The 23107-nt window shown below is 44.1% G+C and overlaps 1 protein-coding gene across 4 annotated transcripts in view; it reads right to left on the minus strand.

Moving 5' to 3' along the window:
- Positions 1–22718: 22718 nt before the first annotated feature.
- The window catches only part of aup1 (AUP1 lipid droplet regulating VLDL assembly factor), a 56467-nt gene continuing 56078 nt past the window's right edge, over positions 22719–23107 (minus strand). For all 4 annotated transcript variants that reach the window (XM_043693656.1, XM_043693565.1, XM_043693751.1 and 1 more), the window contains one exon: positions 22719–23099. In XM_043693656.1, the coding sequence (XP_043549591.1) occupies positions 23036–23099 (64 nt within the window). In that variant the 3' untranslated portion in view covers positions 22719–23035. The remainder of the gene's footprint in view (positions 23100–23107) is intronic.

The raw sequence follows: 23107 nt of genomic DNA on the forward strand, positions 1-23107 counted from the left end.
TGTCTGAACAGCAATATGTTTGATGACAAAAACCTTAAGCTCAACACAAAGGTCATGGTCAACACTGTTCTCCTTGACCTCCAAGGTCATAAGAAGCAGAAGCCAATACATTAGTTTGTTGGTCAGTGTGTGTATAGGACCTATTGTAACCATGCAGCTTAGAGGGTACAATAGTTATATACAGGAGTAGGGGATGTCCTAGTGGTATTATCACTAGATTATTAATCCAGATACTCAGCTAATGTTCTGGGGACCCAAGTTTGAATTCTGCCACAGAAGATGGTGAAATTTGAATTCTATTTTTAAAAAATCTGCAATTAAGAATTTACTGACATTATTGTCAATTGTCAGAAAAACCCATCTGGTTCACTAATGTCCTTCAGGGGAGGAAATCTGCCATCCTCACCTGGTCTGGCCTACATGTGATTCCAGTCCCACAGCAATGTGGTTGACTCTCAATTGCTCTCTGAAATAGCCTAGCAAGCCATTCAGTTGTATCAATCACTATAAAGTCTCAAAGAATTGTAACCGGACGGATCACCTAGCATCAACCGAGGAAACAGGAAGAGAGAACAGCAGAAACAGACTTGCAAACTAACATCGGAGAGTTAGTGCTAAAGGTGGGGGAGCTGTCTCCCAGACTAAAAACATTCCTGATGAAGAGCTCATGCTCAAAATGTCAGTTCTCCTGCTCCTCGGATGCTGCCTGACCGGCTGTGCTTTTCTAGCACCATACCCTTCGACCATGATCTCCAGCATCTGTAGTGCTCACTTTCTCCCTGTCTCACAAACTAGGCAAGCAACAGCCTGACATAGTCATACTCACGGAATCATACTTAAGGCGATGCCCCAGATACCCTCATTAACATCCCTGGATATGACTGTCCCAGCAGAGTGGTATACTGTCAGGAGGGAGTATATTGACATTGACTCCAACCCCATGAAGTCTCATGGTTTCAGGTTAAACACATGCAAGGAAACCTCCTGCTGATTACTACATATCATCCTCCTTCAGCTGATGAATCAGTCCTCTTCCATGTTGAATAATGCTTAGAGGAAGCACTGAGTGGTGCCAAGGGCACAAAATGTACTTTGAGTGGGGGATTTCAATGTCCACCACCAAGAGTGGTTCGGCAGCAGCAGTATTATGGATTGAGCTGGTTAGGTCCTAAAGGACACAGCTGCTAGGCTGGGTCTGTGGCAGGTGGTGAAGGAACCAATAAGAGGGAAAAACAGACTCGACCTCATCCTTACCATTCTGCCAGCTGCAGATGCATTTGTCCATGACAGTATTGGTAAGACTGACCACCACACAATCCTTGTGGAGACGAACTCCTACCTTCATCGTGTTGTGCGGCACTATCACTATGCTAAATGGAACAGACTTCGAGCTGATTTAGCAACTCAAGATTGGGCATCCATGAGACACTATGGGTCATCAACAGCAGCAGAGTTGTACTCCAGCACAATCTGTAACCTCACGGCCCGGCATATCCCCCACTCAACCATTACCATCAAGCCTGGGAATCAACCCTAGTTCAATGGAGGGTGCAGGAGGGCATGCCAGGAGCAGCACCATACATACCTGAAAGTGAGATGCCAACCAGGTGAAGCCACCAAATAGGACTACATACATGCCAAACAGCATAAGCAGCAAGTGACTGGCAGAGCTAAGCGATCCCACGACCAACAGATGTAAGCTCTACAGTCCTGCCACATCCAGTCGTGAATGGTGGTGGATGATTAAACAACTCACTGGAGGAGGAGGCTCCACAAATATTCCCTCCTCAAAGATGGAAGAGTCCAGCACATCCGTGTGAAAGATAAGGCTGAAGCTTTTTCAGCAGGCTTCAGCCAGAAATACCAAATGGATGACACAGCTCGGCCTCCTCCAGTAGTCACCAGCATTACAGATACCAGCCTTCAGCCAATTCAATTCTCTCCATGTGATAACAATAAATACTTGGAGACACTAAATACTGTAAAGGCTATGGGCCCTGACAACATTCCAGCAATAGTACTGAAGTTTTCCAGAACTTGCCGCTCCCCTAGTCAAGCTGTTCCAGTACAGTTACAACACTGGCACCTACCCGACAATGTGGAAAGTTGCCCAGGTACGTCCTGCACATAAAAAGCAGGACAAATCCAACCCAGCCAATTACCGCCCCATCATAAACTGATGGAAAGTGTCATCAACTGTGCTATCAAGCAGCACCTGTTCAGCAATAACCTGCTCAGTGACGCTCAGGTTGGGTTCTGCCAGGGCCACTCAGCTCCTGACCTCATTACAGCCTTGGTTCAAACATGGACAAAAGAGCTGAATTCCAGAGGGGCGGGGAGAGGGACAGCCAGGCTGCATCAAGGCTGCAGTCAACCATGTGTGGCATCAAGGAGACCTAGCAAAACTGGAATTGATAGGTATCGGGGACAAACTCTCTGCTGGTTAGAGTCATAGCTGGCACATAGGAAGATGGTGATGGTTGTTGGAAGTCAGGCATCTCAGCTCCAGGACATCTCTGCAGGAGTTCCTCAGGGTATTGTCCTCGGTCTGACCATCTTCAGCTGCTTCATCAATGACCTTCCCTCCATCATAATGTCAGAAGTGGGGATGTTCACCAATGATTGCATAATGTTCAGCACCATTTGTAACTCTTCAGATACTGAAGCAGTCCATGTTCAAATGCAACAAGATCTGGACAATATCCAGGCTTGGGCTGTTGAGTAGCAAGTAACATTTGTGCCACATAAGTGCCAGGCTATGACAATTATGAGACAATCTAACCACCACCCCTTGGCATTCAATGGTATTACCATTACTGAATCCCCCACTATCAACATCCTCGGAGTTATCATTGACTAGAAATTCAACTGGACTCACCACATAAATACTATGGCTAAAACAGCACGTCAGAAGCTAGGAATACTGCAGCAAGTAATGCACCTCCTGGCTCCTCAAAGCCTGTCCACCATCTACAAGGCACAAATCAGGAGTGTGATGGAACATTCCCCAATTTCCTGGATGGGAGCAGCTCCAACAACACTCAAGAAGCTTGACACCATCCAGGACAAAGCAGCCTGCTTGATTGGCATCATACCCACAAGCATCCACTCCCTCCACCACCGACGCTCAGTAGCAGCAGTGTGTACCATTTACAAGATCCACTGCAGAAATTCATCAAAGATCATTAGACAGCACCTTCTAAACCCATGACCATTTCCATCGAGAAGAACAAGGGCAGCAGATACATGAAAACACCACCACCTGCAAGCTACCATCATTCTGACTTGGAAATATATCACTGTTCCTTCACTGTTGCTGGGTCAAAGTCCTGGAATTCCAACCCTAATGGAATGTGGGTCTATGTACAGCATACGGACTAGTGCAGTTCAAGATGACAGCTCACCACCAACTTCTCAAGGGCAACTAGGGATAGGCAAGAACTGCTGGCTATCAAGCAATGCCCTTATCTCACAAGTGAATAAAAGGAAATATCTACTGCCATGATTTCCATCATATTATAGTCAGAGTACTACATGCAAACTTTAAAAAGCATCCAACTATTCTGTAAACTATTCTGAAACACTAAAAACTATTGGAGCATGTGATGTACACTGTGCAATTTATATCCTCTTAAAATATCATTTATTGTACATTTTAGTTTTTGGTTTCTCAGTTAGTAACATGTGGGTTTTCTGTGTGCCTGGAATTGATAATTAATGTGTCTGCATTTCTATAGCCATGGTGATTAATTCTAAAATAGTTTTAGAGTCTTAGCTTTAGAATTAATAGTTTTTTTGTCTACATTGGTAGGATTTATGACTGAACAAGATGAACATTAGAAGGTCACGAGAGGATATATTAAGCTTAATGGAAACACCCATAGCTTAGAGAGGGAGTTTTTTTTAGGAGTTGAGACCTAATTCTGGTATGTCTGCAGTGCAAAATAGACTGGTAATAAACTGGCAGAATGTCAAATGCCAACCATGTTATTATGTTCCATTCACTTGGAAAATATTGACAAGATCTTACATTTACAACCAAGTCATAGTCACAGGAGTGGCTGTGTCAGTCTCGAGTGCCAACAAACACCAAAGCAAAAGCAAAAGGTTTGTATTGTCATGAAACAGTAGAACAGAAGGAACAGGAGCAGGTCATTTGGCTCCTCAAGTCTGCCCCGTAAGTCAATAAGAGCTGATCTGATTTGGGTCTTACTTCCATCGCCCAGTCTGTCACCCAGTAACATTAACTCCCCTGATGATCAAAAATGTATTTATCTCGTGCTTAGTGTTCGATTCATGCAGCACGGAAAAGGCCCTTTGGCACATCGAATCTGCACCAAATTACCTACACCAACTACTCAATGACCCAGCCTCCACAGCTTGGCAAAGAAGAGAATTCCAAAGATGTGTGACCCTTTTGGTGCTACAGTCACCCAGTTGTTAGCACTGCTGCCTCACGGCGCGAGGGACCCAGGTTCGATTCCAGCCTCAGGTGACTCACTGTGTGGAGTTTTGCACATTCTCCCCTTATCTGCGTGGGTTTCCTCCGGGTTCTCCAGTTTCCTCCAACAGTCCAAAGATGTGCAGGTTAGGTGGATTGTCCATAGTGTCCAGGAATGTGCAGGCTTGGTGGATTAGCCATGGAAAATACAGGGTTACAGAAGTGGGGTGTGTCTGGCTGAGATGCTCTTCGGAGGGTCGGCGTGGACTCAATGGGCCAAATGGTCTGCTTTCCACTGAAGGGATTCTATGAAATCAGGAATCAGTCTAATAAACTTTCTTTGAACTGATTCCAATGCAAACTTGTCTCTCCTTCAGTAACATGACCAAAACTGTACATCACATTCTGGTGCAGTCTCACTAATGGTCAAACACAGTTATTACCAGCCCATTGCTAATTTCATCTTCAATGAGTGTCTTTCACTGCAAATAGGCTAGAAAGCTCAGCGTTTTGTAATTATCACACAAAATGATCAAAACAAGAGTGGAAAGTCCTGTTGAAGGCAAGGAGGGGTCAGGAAAACCAAAAAAGGAGCCTGTGCAGTTTTGGTGTTAATCTCTGCCTGACAGAATGAAGCAGGTGAAATTATCAACATATTGATACTGTACTTGTAATGACAGTAGCTCAGAATGATATTGCACATTTGATGCAAAGAAGTGCCCCAAGACACTTCACATTATAAACCAAGACTTGGAACCAAGCCACCCAAAGCAATACTCAGCCGACAGACCAGCAAAGAGGTATGTGATAAGGAGTAAAACAAAAACAGAAGTTGCTGGAAAAGCTCAGCAGGCCTGGCAGCATCTGTGAAGAGAGATCTGAGTTAATATTGCGGGCTCAGCGACCCTTCTTTCAAAACCGATGGTTGGCAGGAAAATTATTTTTATGCAGAAAATAGGGTGGGGGAAGGGGTTAAGGAGTCAACAACAGGTGGGGATACAGCTCAACTGAGCTATGGAGAGAGGCTGTTTTCCCTGGAGTGTCAGAGGTTGAGGGGTGACCTTATAGAGGTTTACAAAATCATGAGAGGCATGGATAGGATAAATAGATAAATTTTCCCTGGGGTGGGGAGTCCAGAACTAGAGGGCATAAGTTCAGGGTGAGAGGGGAAAGATATGAAAGGGACCTAAGGGACAACTTTTTCACACAGAGGGTGGTACGTGTATGGAATGAGTTCCCAGAGGAAATGGCGGAGGCTGGTACAATTGCAACATTTAAAAGGCATTTGGATGGGTATATGAATAGGAAGGGTTTGGAGGGATATGGGCCGGGGTACTGGTAAGGTGGGACTAGATTGGGTTGGGATATCTGGTCATCATGGACAGGTCGAACTTAAGGGTCTGTTTCCATGCTGTACATCTCTATGACTCTAAGATAGACGGGAGCAGTTGGTCAGACAAAGGAGTGGATAATGGTCAGGCTGGGACAATTAAAGGCTGCTAATGGGGACAATTAGTGGCTAACAGTGGGTTCTGTGTAACAGCAGACCACATGATAACAAGGTGTGGGTGTTGGGGTAAGGATATGGGAGAAAGTACTTCAAGCCCTAAAATTGTCCAACTCAATGTTGAGTCCAGAAAGCTCCAGAATTCCCAAATGGAAAATGAGGTGCTGTTTTCCAGCTTGTGAGATTCATTAACACTACCCAGTGTTACCCTTTCCAAGCAGTCTCTTTGAGTTGATTTGCCAGGATACCAATACCAGCACTGTCCATATGAAGCCCGCCCCAATGGAGCAGTTCCACTTTTCCCAGTGATTAATGGCAGAACTGGGTTGTCCCACACTAACGATGAGTCCTGATCTCATGTGGCCTCTGAGGAGTTAACAAAACCTCCTTCTGTTGCAAGGAGAGAGATCACCCTGTGTTCAGCAGCTGGCATTCATCCAACCATCTGGATTGGCTTCTCAGCCAAGGTCCTGTCCTGAGTCTGGTGCTGCTGCCCCTGTTCAGATTGGCCATAATACATAGTGCATTCAAAAACTAATAAAATTTCATTGCTTTTAACATCCTCTGCTTTGAATTAGCTCCTGCCATTACTTCCACCCAAACGTGGTTATAAAATAATAGCCATTTACTCGGCTCCAAGTTGACTGTGCGCTAATCCTGTTTCCCTGGCTGAAATCTCAACGCCTTCCGTTTTTCTATCATCCTCTGATCAGCTTATTAAATGATCTTGTTTTCCCAGTGCACAGCAGAACACAAGAAAGCGATCTCATATATGGAAAAAATATATATATATAAAGAGACAGAAAGGACCTAATGGATTTTTACAAAGCAGGGAAACTGAGACGAGGCCTAATAAAAACAGATGCCCCTGGGATGTGTGGAAAGGATGAGCTAAAAATGTATAATTTAATAGAGAGCACAACTCCGCTGAGTGATAGATGTGGAGATATATTTTTATATTAAAAAAAACTGCATTGAAAAATATACAGTTCAGTGCTGGGGCTTCCTGAGTCAGCCATTTTGTTTTTCTGTTTACTTCATAATGTTTTTTAAAAAAATTATGTGGTAATTGCAGTAATAAATAAGCAGGAAATAGTGTCTTTCTGAACCTTGGCACTTTACAGCTAACCATGTTTTTTTTTGCAGTCACTGTTACAATGGAGGGACTCCCTACAATGCCAGGGTGTGTCTCCTCAGTAAGGGAACCAAAACTGTTCTCAGTATTCCAGTTGTGGCTTGATTAGTGCTTTATACAGTTTTACCAAAATCTCCCCATGTTTACAAAAGGACAGTTGGGCTCCTTGTCTAAGGAAAACATATACCGTCATTCGAGGAAATCCAGAGAATGTTCACTAGAATGTTCCCAAGTGTGCTTTATGATGAAAGATTGAGCAGATTAGGCCTGTACTCGTTGGAATTTATAAGAATGAGAGGTGACCTTGTTGAAACATACAAGACTCTTACAGAACTTGTCAGGGTAGATGTGGACTGGTTGTTTCCCACCTGTGGGAGAGTCTAAGACCAGAGGGCATAATCTCAGAAAAAAGGGGTCATACATTTACGACAGAAATAAAGAGAAATTTCTTCCCTCAAAGGGTTGTAAATCCATTAAGTTTTTAAAACACAGAGGATGATCAAGGCTGGGGCATTAAGCTTATTCAACGCTGAGATACACAGATTTTTAATCTGGAAGGGAATAAAAGATTATAGGGAAAAGGCAGGAAAGCAGAGTTGTGGAATTATCAGATGAGCCATGATGTCATTGACAGGTGAAGCAGACTTGATGGGCTGAATGGCCTGAATCTATTCCTATACCTTTTGATGTATGCTGGTCTTTATATCTAGAAGACTGGAAGTTATACTGCAGTTATACAAAACCCCTAGTTAGACTCCACTTGGAGTACAGTGAGCAGATCTGAGCACTACACGTTAGGAAGGAGCTATTGGCTTTGGAACAGTACACCCAAAGGATTGGAGAGATTTGGAACTCTCTTTCATAAACGGCAGTAATGTTGGGTCAATTGTTAATTTTAAATCTAAGATAGATAGCTTTTGTTAAGCAAAGATATTAAGGGATGTCGTCCAAAGGCAAATATGGCCACAGATCAGCCATGATCTCATGGAATGGTGGAGTATTTTCGAGGGGCTGAATGGTCTATATCTGCTCCTTTGATCTTATGGTCTAGGGACACATGGCAGCCAAACTGTGCATAGAAAGCCCTTGTGAACAGCTTCTAAATTCGTGATCTGGTCTTTTTAATTGGTGTTATTTAAGGGTTAAATGTTGGACAGGACATCTGGGAGAACTCCAGTTTTCTTCAAACTAGTGGGATGGGATCCATCTTCACTGAGATTGCAAGCGGGGCATTGATTTGATATTTGCATCTGGAAGATGGCATGAGAATACCAAGTAAAGGGAAACAAAATCAACAAAATAGTGAGGAAGGATATTAACAGGAAAATCATGATGTAGGATCTCTCTGGTTGGAAATAAGGAACACTAAAGGGCAGAAAACATTGATGGGGGCTGGCTATACACTCCCAACCAGTAGCTGAGAAGTAAAGGAAAACATTACATAGGAGATTCAAGACACATGCAATAATGGCACAACCAAAATCATGAGTGACTTTAATCTACCTGCAGATTGGATAAACTAGCAATTATACTGTGGAGGAAGATTCCCTGCAATATACATGTGGCAATTTTTTTAGATCATTACATGAGCTTCCCTAGATTGGGTACTGCGCATTGAGAAATGATTAATTATCAATCTTGTGTGGGGTTAATTTGGGAAGAGCAATCATAAAATGATAGATCATTTTCATTAAGATGGAAAATGAAATAAGTGAAGCTGGACTTATAGTCGTGAATCTTATTAAAGGGAACAATGTGAGTGTGAGGTATAATGATGGATTGTGGAATATTACCAAAAAGGGTTGTCATTGGAAAGGCAATGATTAATATTGATGGAACATATGCATGAATTATAACTTATTTATTTTTATTTTTGCAAAGCAGAACAGGGAAGGTGGCTCAATCATGTTTTACAAAATGATTTAGGGATAGTACAAGATCCAAAGAGGAGAGCTGTAAAGTTGCCAGAAACAGCAGCAAGCCTGAGGACTGGGAGCAGCCTAGAATTCAGCAAAAGAGGAAAAGAAGATTGATCAAAGTGGAACAGAATATGGGTAAACTTGACAGTTTATCACACAGAGAGTGGTAGGGGCCTGGAATGCACTGCCAGAAGAGGTGGGAGAAGCAGGCACATTGGCGACATTTAGGGGACATCATGAATGGGTTCATGAATAGGGTGGAATAGAGCGATACAGATAGAATAAGGGCCAAAGGTTTCTTTTTCAGTTTAATCAGGGCATGGTGATCAGCACAGGCAAACAATGTGATAATGGCCACCAATTAGGGGCTCAATGGTGCAGTAGTAGTGTCATTACCCCTTATCTAGGAGGCATGGGTTCAACTCCTGCCCTCCTCCAGAGGTGCATAGGAACATCCCTGAACAGGTTGATCAATGGATATTTGTGATTTTGATTGGGGGGATAAATAGTGGTCTGGAAATCAGAGATAACTCTCCAGTTCTATTTCAAAATAATGCCACAGAATCTTTTAAATTTACTTGGGCAGCCAGCTGGGCTTAGTTTAACATCTGATCCAAGAGGCAGCACTGCACTCCTTTCGTTCTGCACTGGATGGTCAGCCCTGGTCTTAGTGCACTCAAGCCCCAGAGGAGAATCTTGAATCCTGGAGTGTGCGGTTCAGAGGTGGGTGTGCTATCAACTGAGCCGCAGCTGATATATAGATTAGATTCCCCTACAGTGTGGAAACAGGCCCTTCGGCCCAACAAGTCCACGCCGACCCTCCGAAGAGTCACCCACCCAGACCCATTTCCCTCTGACTAATGCACCTAACACTATGGGCAATTTAGCATGGGCAATTCAGCTGACCTGCACATCTTTGGACTGTGGGAGGAAACCGGAGCACCTGGAGGAAACCCACGCAGACACGAGGAGAATATGCAAACTCCAAACAGACAGTTGCCCGAGGTTAGAATCGAACCTGGGTCCCTGGCGCTGTGAGGCAACAGTGCTAACCACTGAGCCACCGTGCCGCCCCAAATATTCAGGGAGGTGATCCAGCACTGGACCAGTTGCGCGAATTCAGCCTTCTGTAAAATACAGTGGGGTGTGTTTGACAAAAAAAACTACCACAGCTCAACAAAGTTGTTGTTGTCATCACAGTCCTGTAGCGCAGTGGCACTAAGAGGCGCTAGAAACATTCCACCAGAAATGATTCCACCACATTCACAGAACCACAGAACATGATTCCCTCCCAAAGGGTACTGTGGATCTACCTACAGAGGTGGACTGCAGCGGTTCAAGGTGGTAGCTCACCACTACCTTCTCAAGGGGCAACAAGGGATGGGCAATAAATGCTGGGCCCAGCCAGCGACACCCACTTCCCACAAGTGAATATAAAAAAAGCAACACCAAGCCAACAACCTTTCACTCCCTCCTTAGCCCCCAGCAGCTTCTTTCGAGCCTTAGCAGCTCCCATGGCTTCTCCTGAGGCCTAACCCTGATTCTTAGCTTCACTCGATAGTTTCCAGGGTTTCTCTCAGCCCTAATGACCCAGAGGTAGGGAGTGAATATTTGTGGTAGGTTAAAAACAATGACTGCAGATGCTGGAAACCAGATACTGGATTAGTGGTGCTGAAAGAGCACAGCAGTTCAGGCAGCATCCGAGGAGCAGTAAAATCGACGTTTCGGGCAAAAGCCCTTCATCAGGAATAAAGGCAGAGAGCCTGAAGCGTTTGTGGATGTGATGCTAACCAATCAGGCTGCTTCCTCATGGGTAGTGTCAAAGTTCTTGAGCTTTGTTCAACAGTGATGGCTCCTCTAATGGACTACCTGAGTGAGTTTCACATGGAGCTGGTGGATTGGGCTACTGTGGTGAGGAGCAGCAAAACGGAGGACTGCACATACTGACTGAGCCACAGGATGGAGCCAATGAACCATCAAGGCCATGTCAAACACACTCAACCTGAGTCAGCCTTGGCTTAGTTGGTAACACCCGCAACATTCCATTATGAGGTTGTGGGGTTTGTCCACCACATGGAACAAAGCACAATCTCTAACCTGACTTTCCAGTTCAGTACTCAACAAATATGTTGTCTGACCTGCCGTGCATTTCCAGCAGCATTCTGATCTTGACTCTAATCTCCAGCATCTGCAGTCCTCACTTTCGCCAAATATGCCTCACGCCAAGATTCACCCCCTCAACCAAATTCCTCCAAAACAGATTAACTCATAATTTCGCTCATTTATTGCTTGTAGGAGCTTGTTTTGTACAAATTGCTGCATTTCTCTAGACTGTAACAGTGATGATACTTCAAAAGTACTTCATATGGGATTTGGGATTTTTAAAATTCAGTTGTGGGACGTGGTCATTACTGGCTGGCCAGTATTGATTGCCAATCCCTTGAAAAGATGGTGGTGAGCTGCCTTTTTTTTTAACCGTTGCTGTTCTTTTGGTGCAGATTCACCTACATTTCAGTTCGGGATGGAGTCTGATTGAGGTCATTCCTTATTCTTCTAAACATCAGATTTTACGGGCCCAGTTTATTTAATCTCTTCACCACCCCAGGAATTAGTTTGGCAAATCTTCCAGTGAAGTGCTGGTGGGAGATGGCATTACGTACTGGAACAGTGCTTGCATTTCTCCATCCAGCGCACTGTGTTCTTATTAAGAGTGAACTAATTTGCAGAAATAGCTCATTGCAGATTTGTGTCATTTAGCTCCCTTTAGTGCAGATGAGACTTATCGGCCGCCTCAGAAACCGTCGAACCCGACTGGAACAGCAGGTCATCCTCAATCTTGGAGGATTGAGTTTGGAAGGTGCTGTCTGAGGAACCTTGTGGAGCATCACTGGAGGAGATTTAGATTACTTACAGTGTGGAAACAGGCCCTTCAGCCCAACAAGTCCACACCGACCCTCCAAAGAGCAACCCACCCAGACCCATTCCCCTACATTTGCCCCTTCACCTAACACTATGGACAGTTTAGCATGGCTATTCACCTAACCTGCACATCGTTGGATTGTGGGAGGAAACCCACACAGACACAGTGAGAATGCGCAAACTCCACACAGACAGTTGCCCGAGGCAGGAATTGAACCCGGGTCTCTGGTGCTGTGAGACAGCAGTGCTAGCCACCGTGCCACCCACTAAGTGGATGTTTCTGAATGTGGCGCCAATCAAACAGACTTTCTCCTGACTGACGTCAAGCTTCTTGAGTGTTGTTGGAACTGCACTCATCCAGTCAAGCAGGGAGTATTCCATCACATTCCTGACTTGCAGTTGGTGGACAGGGAGTCAGGAGGTGAACAACTTGCTGCAGAATTCTGACCTGTTCTTGTCGTCATTGTATTTATATGGTTAGTTCAGTTCAATTTCTGATCAATGCTAACACCTAAGTTGTTGATGGTGGGTATTGTGTGATAGTAATGCCATTGAACAAGGGGTGATGGTCAAATTGTCTCTTGTTGGACATGGTCACTGTTGGGTATTCATGCAGTGCCGTGTTACATGTCACTTATGAACCCAACCTGGATATTGGCTGGGACTTGCTCCATTTAAACATGGGCTGCTTCAATATCTGAGAAGTTGTGAATGAGTGTAAAGTGGCTTTGAATTTCCTCAGAGGCCAACCTGATACATGCAAAGTTTATTTGTCGAATCCCTATGGTGTGGAAACAGGCTATTTAGCCCAGCAAGTCCACACCGACCCTCCAAAGAGTAATCCACCCAGACCGGGTGGGCGGCGCGGTGGCACAGTGGTTAGCACTGCTGCCTCGCAGCGCCAGAGACCCGGGTTCAATTCCCGCCTCAGGCGACTGACTGTGTGGAGTTTGCACGTTCTCCCCGTGTCTGCGTGGGTTTCCTCCGGGTGCTCCGGTTTCCTCCCACAGTCCAAAGATGTGCAGGTCAGGTGAATTGGCCATGCTAAATTGCCCGTAGTGTTAGGTAAGGGGTAAATGTAGGGGTATGGGTGGGTTACGCTTCGGCGGGTCGGTGTGGACTTGTTGGGCCGAAGGGCCTGTTTCCACACTGTAAAGTAATCTAAAGTAATCTTAATCTAAATCTAAACCCATTCCCCTACCCTATTACTCTACATTTACCCCGAACCACTGCATCTAACCTACACATCCCTGAACAAAATGGACAATTTAGCACAGCCAATTCAACTAGAACAAAATGGACAATTTAGCACAGCCAATTCAACTAACCTGCACTTCTCGGATTGTGGGAGGAAACCGGAACACCCGAAGGGAACTCACGCAGACATGGGGAGAATGTGCAAACTCCACACAGTCGCCCGAGGCTGGAATTGAACACTGGCCCCAAACGCTGTGAGGCAGCAGTGCTAACCACTGAGGCACTGTGCCATCTTCAAGATCCAACTGCGCTGACATTGTGAAAGTCACTGACTCTTTCTCTTCAATCCCATGCATTATGACAAAAAACTACTGTCCACAAGACATTGAATGTGATCATGCCAAATTTGTTTCTCCTCTATTTTAGTGGTGTTAACCAGTCTGATAGTACACCGGTCACTGAAAGTAACTATGCAGGCGGTGAAGAAGGTAAATGACATGTGGACCCTCAGAGCCCATGGTATTGGAGATAGTACATAGGCTTGGATAGATAATTGGCTAGTGGGCAGGAAACAATGAATGTGCACAAACAAATCTTTTTCAGGTCGGTAACCCATGGTCAGTGGAGTTTCACAGGAATCACTGCCGTTTCACAGGAATCACTGCCGTGACTGCAGTTGCTTTATACTATACATTAATGATTTGGAGAGTAGAAGTGAATATACTGTAGTCAAATTTGCAGACAACACTAAAGTAGGTGGAAAGGCAGGTTCTGGGTAGGATACAAAAAGTTAACAGAGAGATATCGATAGGTACTCAGAGAGTGGTAAGGGCCTGGAATACCCTACCTGCCAATGTAGTTAACTCAGCCACATTAGAGAGATTTAAGAAATTCTTGGATAAGCACATGGACGATGATTAGATAGTGTAGGGGGACGAGCTGAGAATAGTTCACGGGTCGGCGCAACATTGAGGGATGAAGGACCTGTTTTGCGCTGTATTGTTCTATGTTATGTAAGTGGCCAAAATTCTGGTAAATTGAATGAGTGGAAATGAAAAAAAGTTGTTTATTTCGGAAGAGAGAACAAAAGAAAATAATATGGTTTAAGTGGAGAAAAGCCGCAGAAATCTGCAACACAAAGGGACTTAGGGGGGCACTTGTGCACAAAACACAGCAAGCTAACACACAGGTGCAGCAGGTAATCAGGAAGATTAATGGAATGTTGGCTCTTACTTCAACGGAATTGGAGTATAATAGTAAGGAAGTCTTAATGCAGCTGTACAAGGTGCTGGTGAGACCACATCTGGAATACTGCGAGCTGTTTGGTTCTCTTATTTAAGGAAAGATATCATTTCATTGGAGGCAGTTCAGAAAAGGTTCAGTAGGATGATGCTTGGCCTGGAGGGATTGGCTTATTAGCAAGGCTAAACAGGTTGGGACTCTACGCACTGGAATTCAGAAGATTGAGAGGTGGTCTCAATAAAACATTTTGGCTTCTTAGGGGCTTGACAGGACAAATGCCAAGAGGATGTTTCACCTCACAAGAGCATCTAGAACCAGACGGCACAGTCTCAGAATTAGTGGGGCGGGGGGGACGGGACAATTTATGACTACGATGAGGAATTTATTCTCACAAGAGGGTAGGGAGTCTTTGGAATTCCTTGCCACAGAGAGCTGTGGGGACAGAGTCCTTATGTATAAGGCTGAGATAAACAGATTCTTAATCAGTCAAGGGTTACAGGGTATGGGTAGGAAAGTGAGGAACATTTGATCAATCATGATCCCATTGAATAGGGCAGAGCAGGCTTGAGAGGCTGAATGGCCTACCCCTGTTTCTATTTCTTGCGGTCTTAGAGAGAGAAGATTCGAGTACAGGAGCACGGATGTCTTGCTGCAATTGCACAGACCTTGGTGAGACCACACCTGCAGTTTTGGTCTCCTTATCTGAGGAAGGATGCAATGAAGGTTTGCCAGACTGATTCCTGGGATGGCAGGACTGATGCAAGAAGTGAGTTTGGATTGGTTAGGATTGCATTCAGTGGATTTAGAAAAATGGGGGATGGGGGTGAGCAGAATTGTACAGAAACCTTTAAAATTCTAACAAGAATAGACAGGTAAACACAGGAGGAGTGTTTACTATGACTGGGAAATCGAGAATCAGGGTTTACAGTCTAACACTAAATGAGGAGAAATTTCCTTGAGTGAGTGGTGAGTCCATGGAATTTTCCACCACAGAAAGTGGTTGAGCCCAAAACATTAAATATTTTCACAAAATAGTTAGTTACAGTTCTTGGGGCTAAAGGGATCAAAGGGAAAATGGGAGCAAAGTACTGAACTGGATGCTTGGCCATGATCATATGGAATGGTGCGGACCCGAAAGCCCTATTCCTGTCCCTATTTTCTACGTTTCTAATGAGAATTGAAACAGTCTTCCTGCAAGTTGGGAATTTGATGCAAACATTGATCATAACATTCCTGCCAGTCATTTAATCTCAGGGGGAAATATCAAGTTGCAAACAAAGCTTCAGTTTTCCACTGTTCTACCCCTTGCTGGCCAGCTGTTTGCACATCTCCCAGATCCCAGGCTCTGTAGCTCAGGTAGCCAAGCCTTGATACTAGTCATTCCAGTCAGTTCCCAGGAGAACAGTTTGGACCTAAAGTGAAGCAGGGTGGGCGGGTGTGTGTGTGTGTTTGGGGGGGGGGAGGGGGGGGGGGTGGTTGCTGTCTGAAGAAAGGTTTTCACTCAAGGCTCCAAATTCTATTTATTGGAGTTAATGCAGCTACCAGTTGAGCAGAGGAATCGAATCTAATGCTGGACAGAGCGAGTGGAGCAGAGCTAATCATTGCTGCCTGATATGATTTGACTGCTTTGAGGAGGAGTAAATGGCAGTTAATGGAATGAGGATGATCTCAGGGAACACGACGGGGGGAAGGACACACAATTCATTTCTGGCAGAGAGCGATCTGTTCAAGCAGTGCTAATGGAGTGCAGTTTCATTAGAGGCCTATGCTTAATGCCCGCTTGCCAGACAATGGATAGGAGCAGCTTGCGAGAGGCAATGTGGTCAATACATAACTGCATTACAGCCATCGTTCACCATGAACATTCCCACTGGGGAAGAATTCACTTTCACACATGCACATACAGAAGGAAAGAAACAACTTGAATTTACATAGCGCCCTTGCAACCTAAGGCCACCCCAAAATGTGACCAGACTAATTCCTGAGGTGGCAGATTGACGAATAACGAGGGACTGGATTGCTTAGGACTATATTAACTGGAGTTTACAATATGGTGAGGGTGGGGATCTTGTAGAACCTAAAAAAGAACTTCTAAAGATCTCATAGGACTTTATAATGTAGATGCAGGAAGGATGTTCCTGATACTCAGGGAGTCCAGATCCAGGGGTATCTAAAGATACAGGGTAAGCCAGTAAGGCTGAAGATAAAGAGAGACTGATGAGCTGTGGGATCCTCTGTCACAGAAAGCCGTTAAGGTCAGAGTCCTGAATGTTTTCAAGGAGGGGTTAGATACAGTTCCAAGGGCTAAAGGGATCAATGGGAATGGGGAGAAAGTGGGTACAGCAGGGTTAGGAGTTAGATGATCATCTGTGACCATATTGAATGGTAGAACAGGTTTGAAGGACTGAATGGCCTACTCCTGCCGCTATATTCCATGATTCTATGCCTCACAGCCAAACAGGTATTTGTCAAAGGCGTCACTATTGAAATGCAATCATGAATGTAATGTCCAGCAGCCAATTTCCACATAGCAAGATTAACAATCAGCAATGATGTGTGTTTGATGAGACAAAGTAAATACTATGGATATATTCAGCAGTGTGGTAGTATCAGTGAAGACAGAAATAGAGTTAACAATTCAACTCACTGACCTTTCATCAGCATTGTCCTGAAATGTTCACTGTTTCTCCTCCACAGATACTTCCAGATTGGCACAATTCTTCCAAAACTTTCTATTATTACGCCAATCTAGTTCGAGGAATAACTAATCACCAAGACTCCAGCAAGAAAACTGGCATTCCTCTTTGAAACAATGTCAGGCCAACAGTTATAACCATTTGAGAAAGGGCAAATGACATGCAAGATCTTTGCTCTCTCCACACACTTTTTCCCCTACTCTCCCTTCTCCCGTTATCTCTTCTTGACCTCCTACTCTCCCCTCACTCCTGTTCCCTCCATGCTTCTGTTCTCTCTTCTTGACTTCCAGTTCTCCCCCTTTTCCTACTCTCCCTGTGCTCCTGCGCTCTTCATGCTCTCCCTTCTTGTCCTCCTGCTCTTCCTCTTTGTGACCTTCTGCTCTCCTCCCCGTGCTCCAGCTCTCTTTGTGCTCCCTTTTTGACCTCCTGCTCTCTTCATGCTTCTGTTCTCTCTTCTTGACCTCCTGTTCTCCCCTCCGTGTTTCTGCTCTCTTTGTGCTCCCTTCTTGACCTCCAGCCCTCCCCTTGCTTCCGCTCTTCCTTTGCTGGAACATAGTTCCATGCCCGCATTGGTAATGAGTTGATGTACCATTTCAAAAGGAAATTGCATTGCATCCTGAGGGAAGTGTATTTGCAGGTCTGCAAGAATACGGCAGAGGAATGGGATAGATTCAATCACTCTGAAGAGGGCTGGCACAGACTGGATGGGCTAAATAGCTACCATCTGTGACAATATGACCTTAAGATTGAAACTGACATTTCCTAAAGGGGCTAGCTGAGGTCACTTTAAGGCCAATTGAACATTGAGAAAGAAAAATCACATCCTCGGCCACGATGACTGCAACTGGAAATGGAGTGTGTATTTCATTTTGAGAAATTCTTTGTTGGTGCTCCTTCCTATAGGAGCACATCACAGCCTTCATTATGAGAGGATTTAATAGGAATATTAATTAGGTTGCCTTCTACCCACAGTGAATGACCTCACCCTCTATCTCTGAGATGGTATTGGCCGCAGAGTTCTTATTTGAATAGATTAGTACTTCAGAGACTTAGCTGAACTGTTCATGTATAAAAGTTTAAACCTCATCAAAGGTGCTGGGTAATTTAAATTCTGTTAACAAATGTGGAATTAAAATCTAGTCTTAGGTTAAACATGCAAGTATATTCGAATAAAACAAATCAGGATGGAAATCCACCATCCTGTGATGGTCTGGCATACACGCGATTTCAGACCCACAGCAACGTGCTCTTAATTGCCTGTTGAAATGGTCTGGCAAGTCACTCATATGCAATAAAGGTAACAGTTCACCACCTTTTGAAAGGCACAAACAGAACACGCAGGAATACCCACATCCTGTAAATGAATTAAAACAGACCCTCTTCAGTTGTGAGACTTCTGGGATATTAGGGATTCTCTAATTCTGACCTTTTGAACATGTCTATCTTGACCACTGGCAGCCATGACCTCAACTGCTTAAGGCTTTACATTCTGGAATTCTCAACTTCACCAGCTCCATAACAGCTTCCTTGAAAACCACTGTTTTGAAACTACACACCTTATGTCTTTAAATCGTCTTTGTTTTTGCTTCTATCTACTGCTGTCTCATTAAACTCCTACAATGCGCCTTCAACATAGTAACTAGGAACAGGAGAATGACATTCCGCCCATTGAGAATATAATCCTCTACCTGAAAAGCCACATTCCCACTTCTTATCCACACCATTGATGCGTTTAATATCTAAACATTTATCAGTCTCTTTTTTATATATTCAGTGATTAGGCCTCCCTAGCCTTCTGTGATAGGAAATTCATTAGGCTGACTACCCCCTGAGTTAAGAAATGTTTTAGCCTTTATAAATTGCCTACCTTATATCATTCGACTGTGACCCTGGCTTTTTTTAGATTACTTAGTGTGGAAACAGGTCCTTCGGCCCAACAAGTCAACACCAACCTGCCGAAGCGCAACCTACATTTCACCCCTTCACTACGGGCAATTTAGCATGGCCAATTCACCTAACCTGCACATTTTTGGAGTGTGGGAGGAAACCGGATCTCCCGGAGGAAACCCACACAGTCAGTCGCCTGAGGCGGGAATTGAACCCGGGTCTCTGGCGCTGTGAGGCAACAGTGCTAACCACTGTGCCACCCAGGTTTCCCAACCAGCGGGGAAACATCCTCCTTGCATTCAGTCCATCTAGCCCTGTTAGAATTTTATTTAAGTTAATTAGATCCCCTCTCATCCTTCTAAACTCCAGTAATACTAGCCCAGTTGAACCAACACGTCCTCATACGACAGTCCTGCCATCCTCAGTATCAGCCCAGTGAACATTCACTGAATTCCCCCTATGATAGGTACAGCCTCTCCTAGGTAGGAATATCAAACTTGCAAGATTAGAGTGGTGCTGAAAAAGCATAGCAGGTCAGACAGCATCCGAGGAGCAGGAAAAATCGACGTTTCGGGCAGGAGCCCTTCATCAGGAAAGACCCCTGAACTGTCGATTTTCCTGCTCCTTGGATGCTACCTGGTCTGCTGTGCTTTTCCAGCACCATTCTAATCTTGACTCTAATCTTCAGCATCTGCAGTCCTTACTTTCGCCTAGATCAAACTTGCATGCAATACTCTGGCTGTGGTCTCACCAAGGCCATGCATAACTGCAGCAAGACATCAGAACTTCTGGCTCAAATCCTCTTGCAACGAAGGCCAATACACCACCTTCTCATTTGCTTGTTGCATCTGTCTGCTTTGTTCATTCACACTTGCATTTAAATAATTCATTTTTGTTTCCCACACTGAAAGTACGTAACTTCCCATTTATTCAAGTTACGGCCATGTTTGTCCGTGCATTTAATTCATCTAATCGTCCTGGTTGAATTCTCCTCACAACCCCACCTTGTTTTGTTTCTACAGCAAATTTGGAAAAAATGCATTTTTGTCTGTCATCCAAACTATTTATATATGTTAGAAATAGTTGGGGCCCCAAAACACTGATTCCCTTCAGTACATCATTAGTCACCACCTGGGAAAAGACCAATTTCTTCTCACATTTTGTTTCCAATCTGTCGACCAATTTTCAATCCACATTAGTAAATGACACCCAATCCCAGGTACCCATTAGTCTCTTTTGTGGGACTTTATCAAAACATGCCAATACTTTATGTGGGAAAGTTCACTAGACTTGAAATGTTAACTGTCTTTTCTTCACAACAGCCAGCAGACCTACTGAGTTTCTTCAACAATGTTTTTTTTTGTTTCAGATCTCCAGCATCCACAGTTCTTTATTTCACCAGATCCATTGGTTCTTCTTTATCTATTCATGAAGGGGAGGTCATGCCTAATGAATTAGTTAGCATTCTTTGAGGAGGTAATGAGGAGGTTTTGATAGGTGCTGCAGAACAGTCTGCTAAAAATGAGCCCATGTTGTTAAGGCCAAGGTACTGGCATGAATAGAGATTTGGCTGACTGGAAGAAGGCAGAGAGTGGGGATAAGGGAGCCTTTTTCAGGATGGCAGCCATTTGCTAGCACAGTATGCAGGCTCAGTACCAAGATTACAAACAAAGAACAAAATAAAGAACAAAGAAAAATTACAGCCCAGGAACAGGCCCGTCAGCCCTCCAAGTCTGAGCCGATCCAATGTACCGTCTAAACCTGTCGGTCAATTCCTAAACACCTTCATTCCTCTGCTCCCCACCTACTAATGCATCTGTCCAGACGCTTCTTAAATGAATCTACCGTGCCTGCCTCTACCACCTCTGCTGGCAATGCATCTCAAACGCCCACCACCCTGTATGAAGTACTTGCCGCGTGTATCACCCTTAAACTTTCCACCTCTCACTATTCACGTTACACATTAGGGTCTGGATGAAGGGACTGAAGGTATTGTTGCTAAGTTAACAGATGACATAAAGATGGGTGTAGGGATAGGTAGTGTTGAGGAAGTATGAGGGTGCAGATGGACTTGGACAGGCTGGGAGAGTGGGCAAAGAAGTGGTAGGTAGAATATAATGTGGGCAAGCATGAGGTAGGAAAAATAGGAAGAACTTTGCTTGGAAGAATAGAGACATAAGAAAACTTTCTAAATGGGGAAAAACTTCAGAAATCTGAAGCACAGAGTTTGGAAGTCATAGTCCAGGAATCTCTTAAAGGTTAGCATGCAGCTTCAGTTGGCAGGGAGAAAGTGACAACTGCAGATCAGAGTTAAGAGTGTGATGCTGGAAAAGCACAGCAGGTCAAGCTGCATCCAAGGAGCAAGGGAGTCAACATTCCGGGCATAAGCTTCACCTGGTAGTAAGGAAAGGCAAATGTAATGTTAGCGTTCATTTCAAGAGAGCTAGAATAGCAAAGATGTACTACTGACATTGTACATTGATCTGGTCATACATTCAGAATATTAAGATTTATTTTGGACCCCATATTTCAGGGAGGTTGGCTTTGGGGGATTCAGAGTAGATTTACAAGCATGATCCCAGAAATGAAGGGCCTGTCACATGAGGAGCACTTGAGGACTCTGGATCTGTACTCTGAGTTTAGAAGGATGAGGTGGAATCTTTGAAAAGCGCAGCAGGTCAGGCAGCATCCAAGGAACAGGAGAATCGACGTTTCGGGCATGAGAGGGCTCATGCCCAAAACGTCGATTCTCCTGCTCCTTGGATGCTGCCTGACCTGCTGCGCTTTTCCAGCAACACATTTTCAGCTCTGATCTCCAGCATCTGCAGCCCTCACTTTCTCTTTGAGAAACATCAGCCAGGACTGAATGGTGGAGCAGACTTGATGGGCTGAAAAGCCTAATTCTGCTCCTATATCTTATCGTCTTATTATCTTGGTTACATCTTCTGAAAACTCCAGTAGATTAGTTAATAGTTTTCATTTCATAAACTTGTTGACTTGATCTAATTATGCTTTCCACCAAGTTTTGCATCATTTGCAAATTTGGTAATATTACAATTGTGCCCACACTCAAATCATTGATATAGATCGTGAGACTTTTACAAATTTAGACATAGCTGTGAATATGTCTTGAGTGTTGGCTTCCCACAGCTGAACTTGAGGCTGTCCAAACACTGATCTTTGTGGTACTGGTCACAGGTCACAGCCTGTGAACCTCAGAATGATGCAGAATGCTTATTAAATGGGAACCATTTTTCATTTGAGGCAGGGTCATATCAGATTTGAAACATTTCTTTCTGCACAGATGCTGCTAGTCCAAAATTTGTGCAGCATTCCCTTGTGTTTGATTTTTAAGAAAATTATTTCCGTTCTCTGCTTTCAGCCTGTTAACCAATCCACAACCTATGTTAACGTATCATCTGCAATCATTAAAGGCACTCACAAGTTGTTCAAACATATAAAAAGTGTCCTGTATAAAGTTGACATGAACTAAAGGGCGTACTATCATCCTTTGAGGGTGAGGCGGAAGCAGCATAGTTACAGAGAACAAAGGCTCGAGACCCATGTAATTGAAAGAGGAACAACAAACAGAGGAAAAGGATTGAGAATCTGCAGACTACGGAATTGGCTTGTGGCCATATTTGAACATCTAATAAACACACTTAGCTGCCTTTTCTGACCCTGCTTTATATTCATTGTAAGGATCTAAAGAAATTCAAAATTGCAAGCAAATAAAAGGCTTTCATTGGACACGACAATGAAGGCAGGACAGAAATCAGTTGTAAGATCTTTATAAAGACTCCAAAAAAGGGACACAATCTCTTTTCAGAATATTCGAAATATCCAACAGATGAACATGCATGATTGCCATGCAGACCACTCTGCACTCTCCATCCTCCCTCCCCTCGATTATTTTAGTTGTAAAGTTTACCCATGAAACATCTTAAAAATCAGACCCATATTGCTGGAGAAATTTTTTCAAACAAAATAAACCAAAAAAAAAGAAAAAAAATTGTTCCGGTGCCATTTACACAGAGCTATGAACAGGAAACGAAGGGTGACATCTTGAATGCTGAGTTCCCGCAGCTGAACTCAAGGCTCTTCTGCCTGGCTCTCTTCAGTGTCGAGCTGCAATCCGTGCTTCTCTATGTACTGTCTGTCTCA

Source organism: Chiloscyllium plagiosum, chromosome 1 (assembly GCF_004010195.1).
Source record: "Chiloscyllium plagiosum isolate BGI_BamShark_2017 chromosome 1, ASM401019v2, whole genome shotgun sequence".
In the NCBI taxonomy this organism is placed as follows: Eukaryota; Metazoa; Chordata; class Chondrichthyes; order Orectolobiformes; family Hemiscylliidae; genus Chiloscyllium; species Chiloscyllium plagiosum.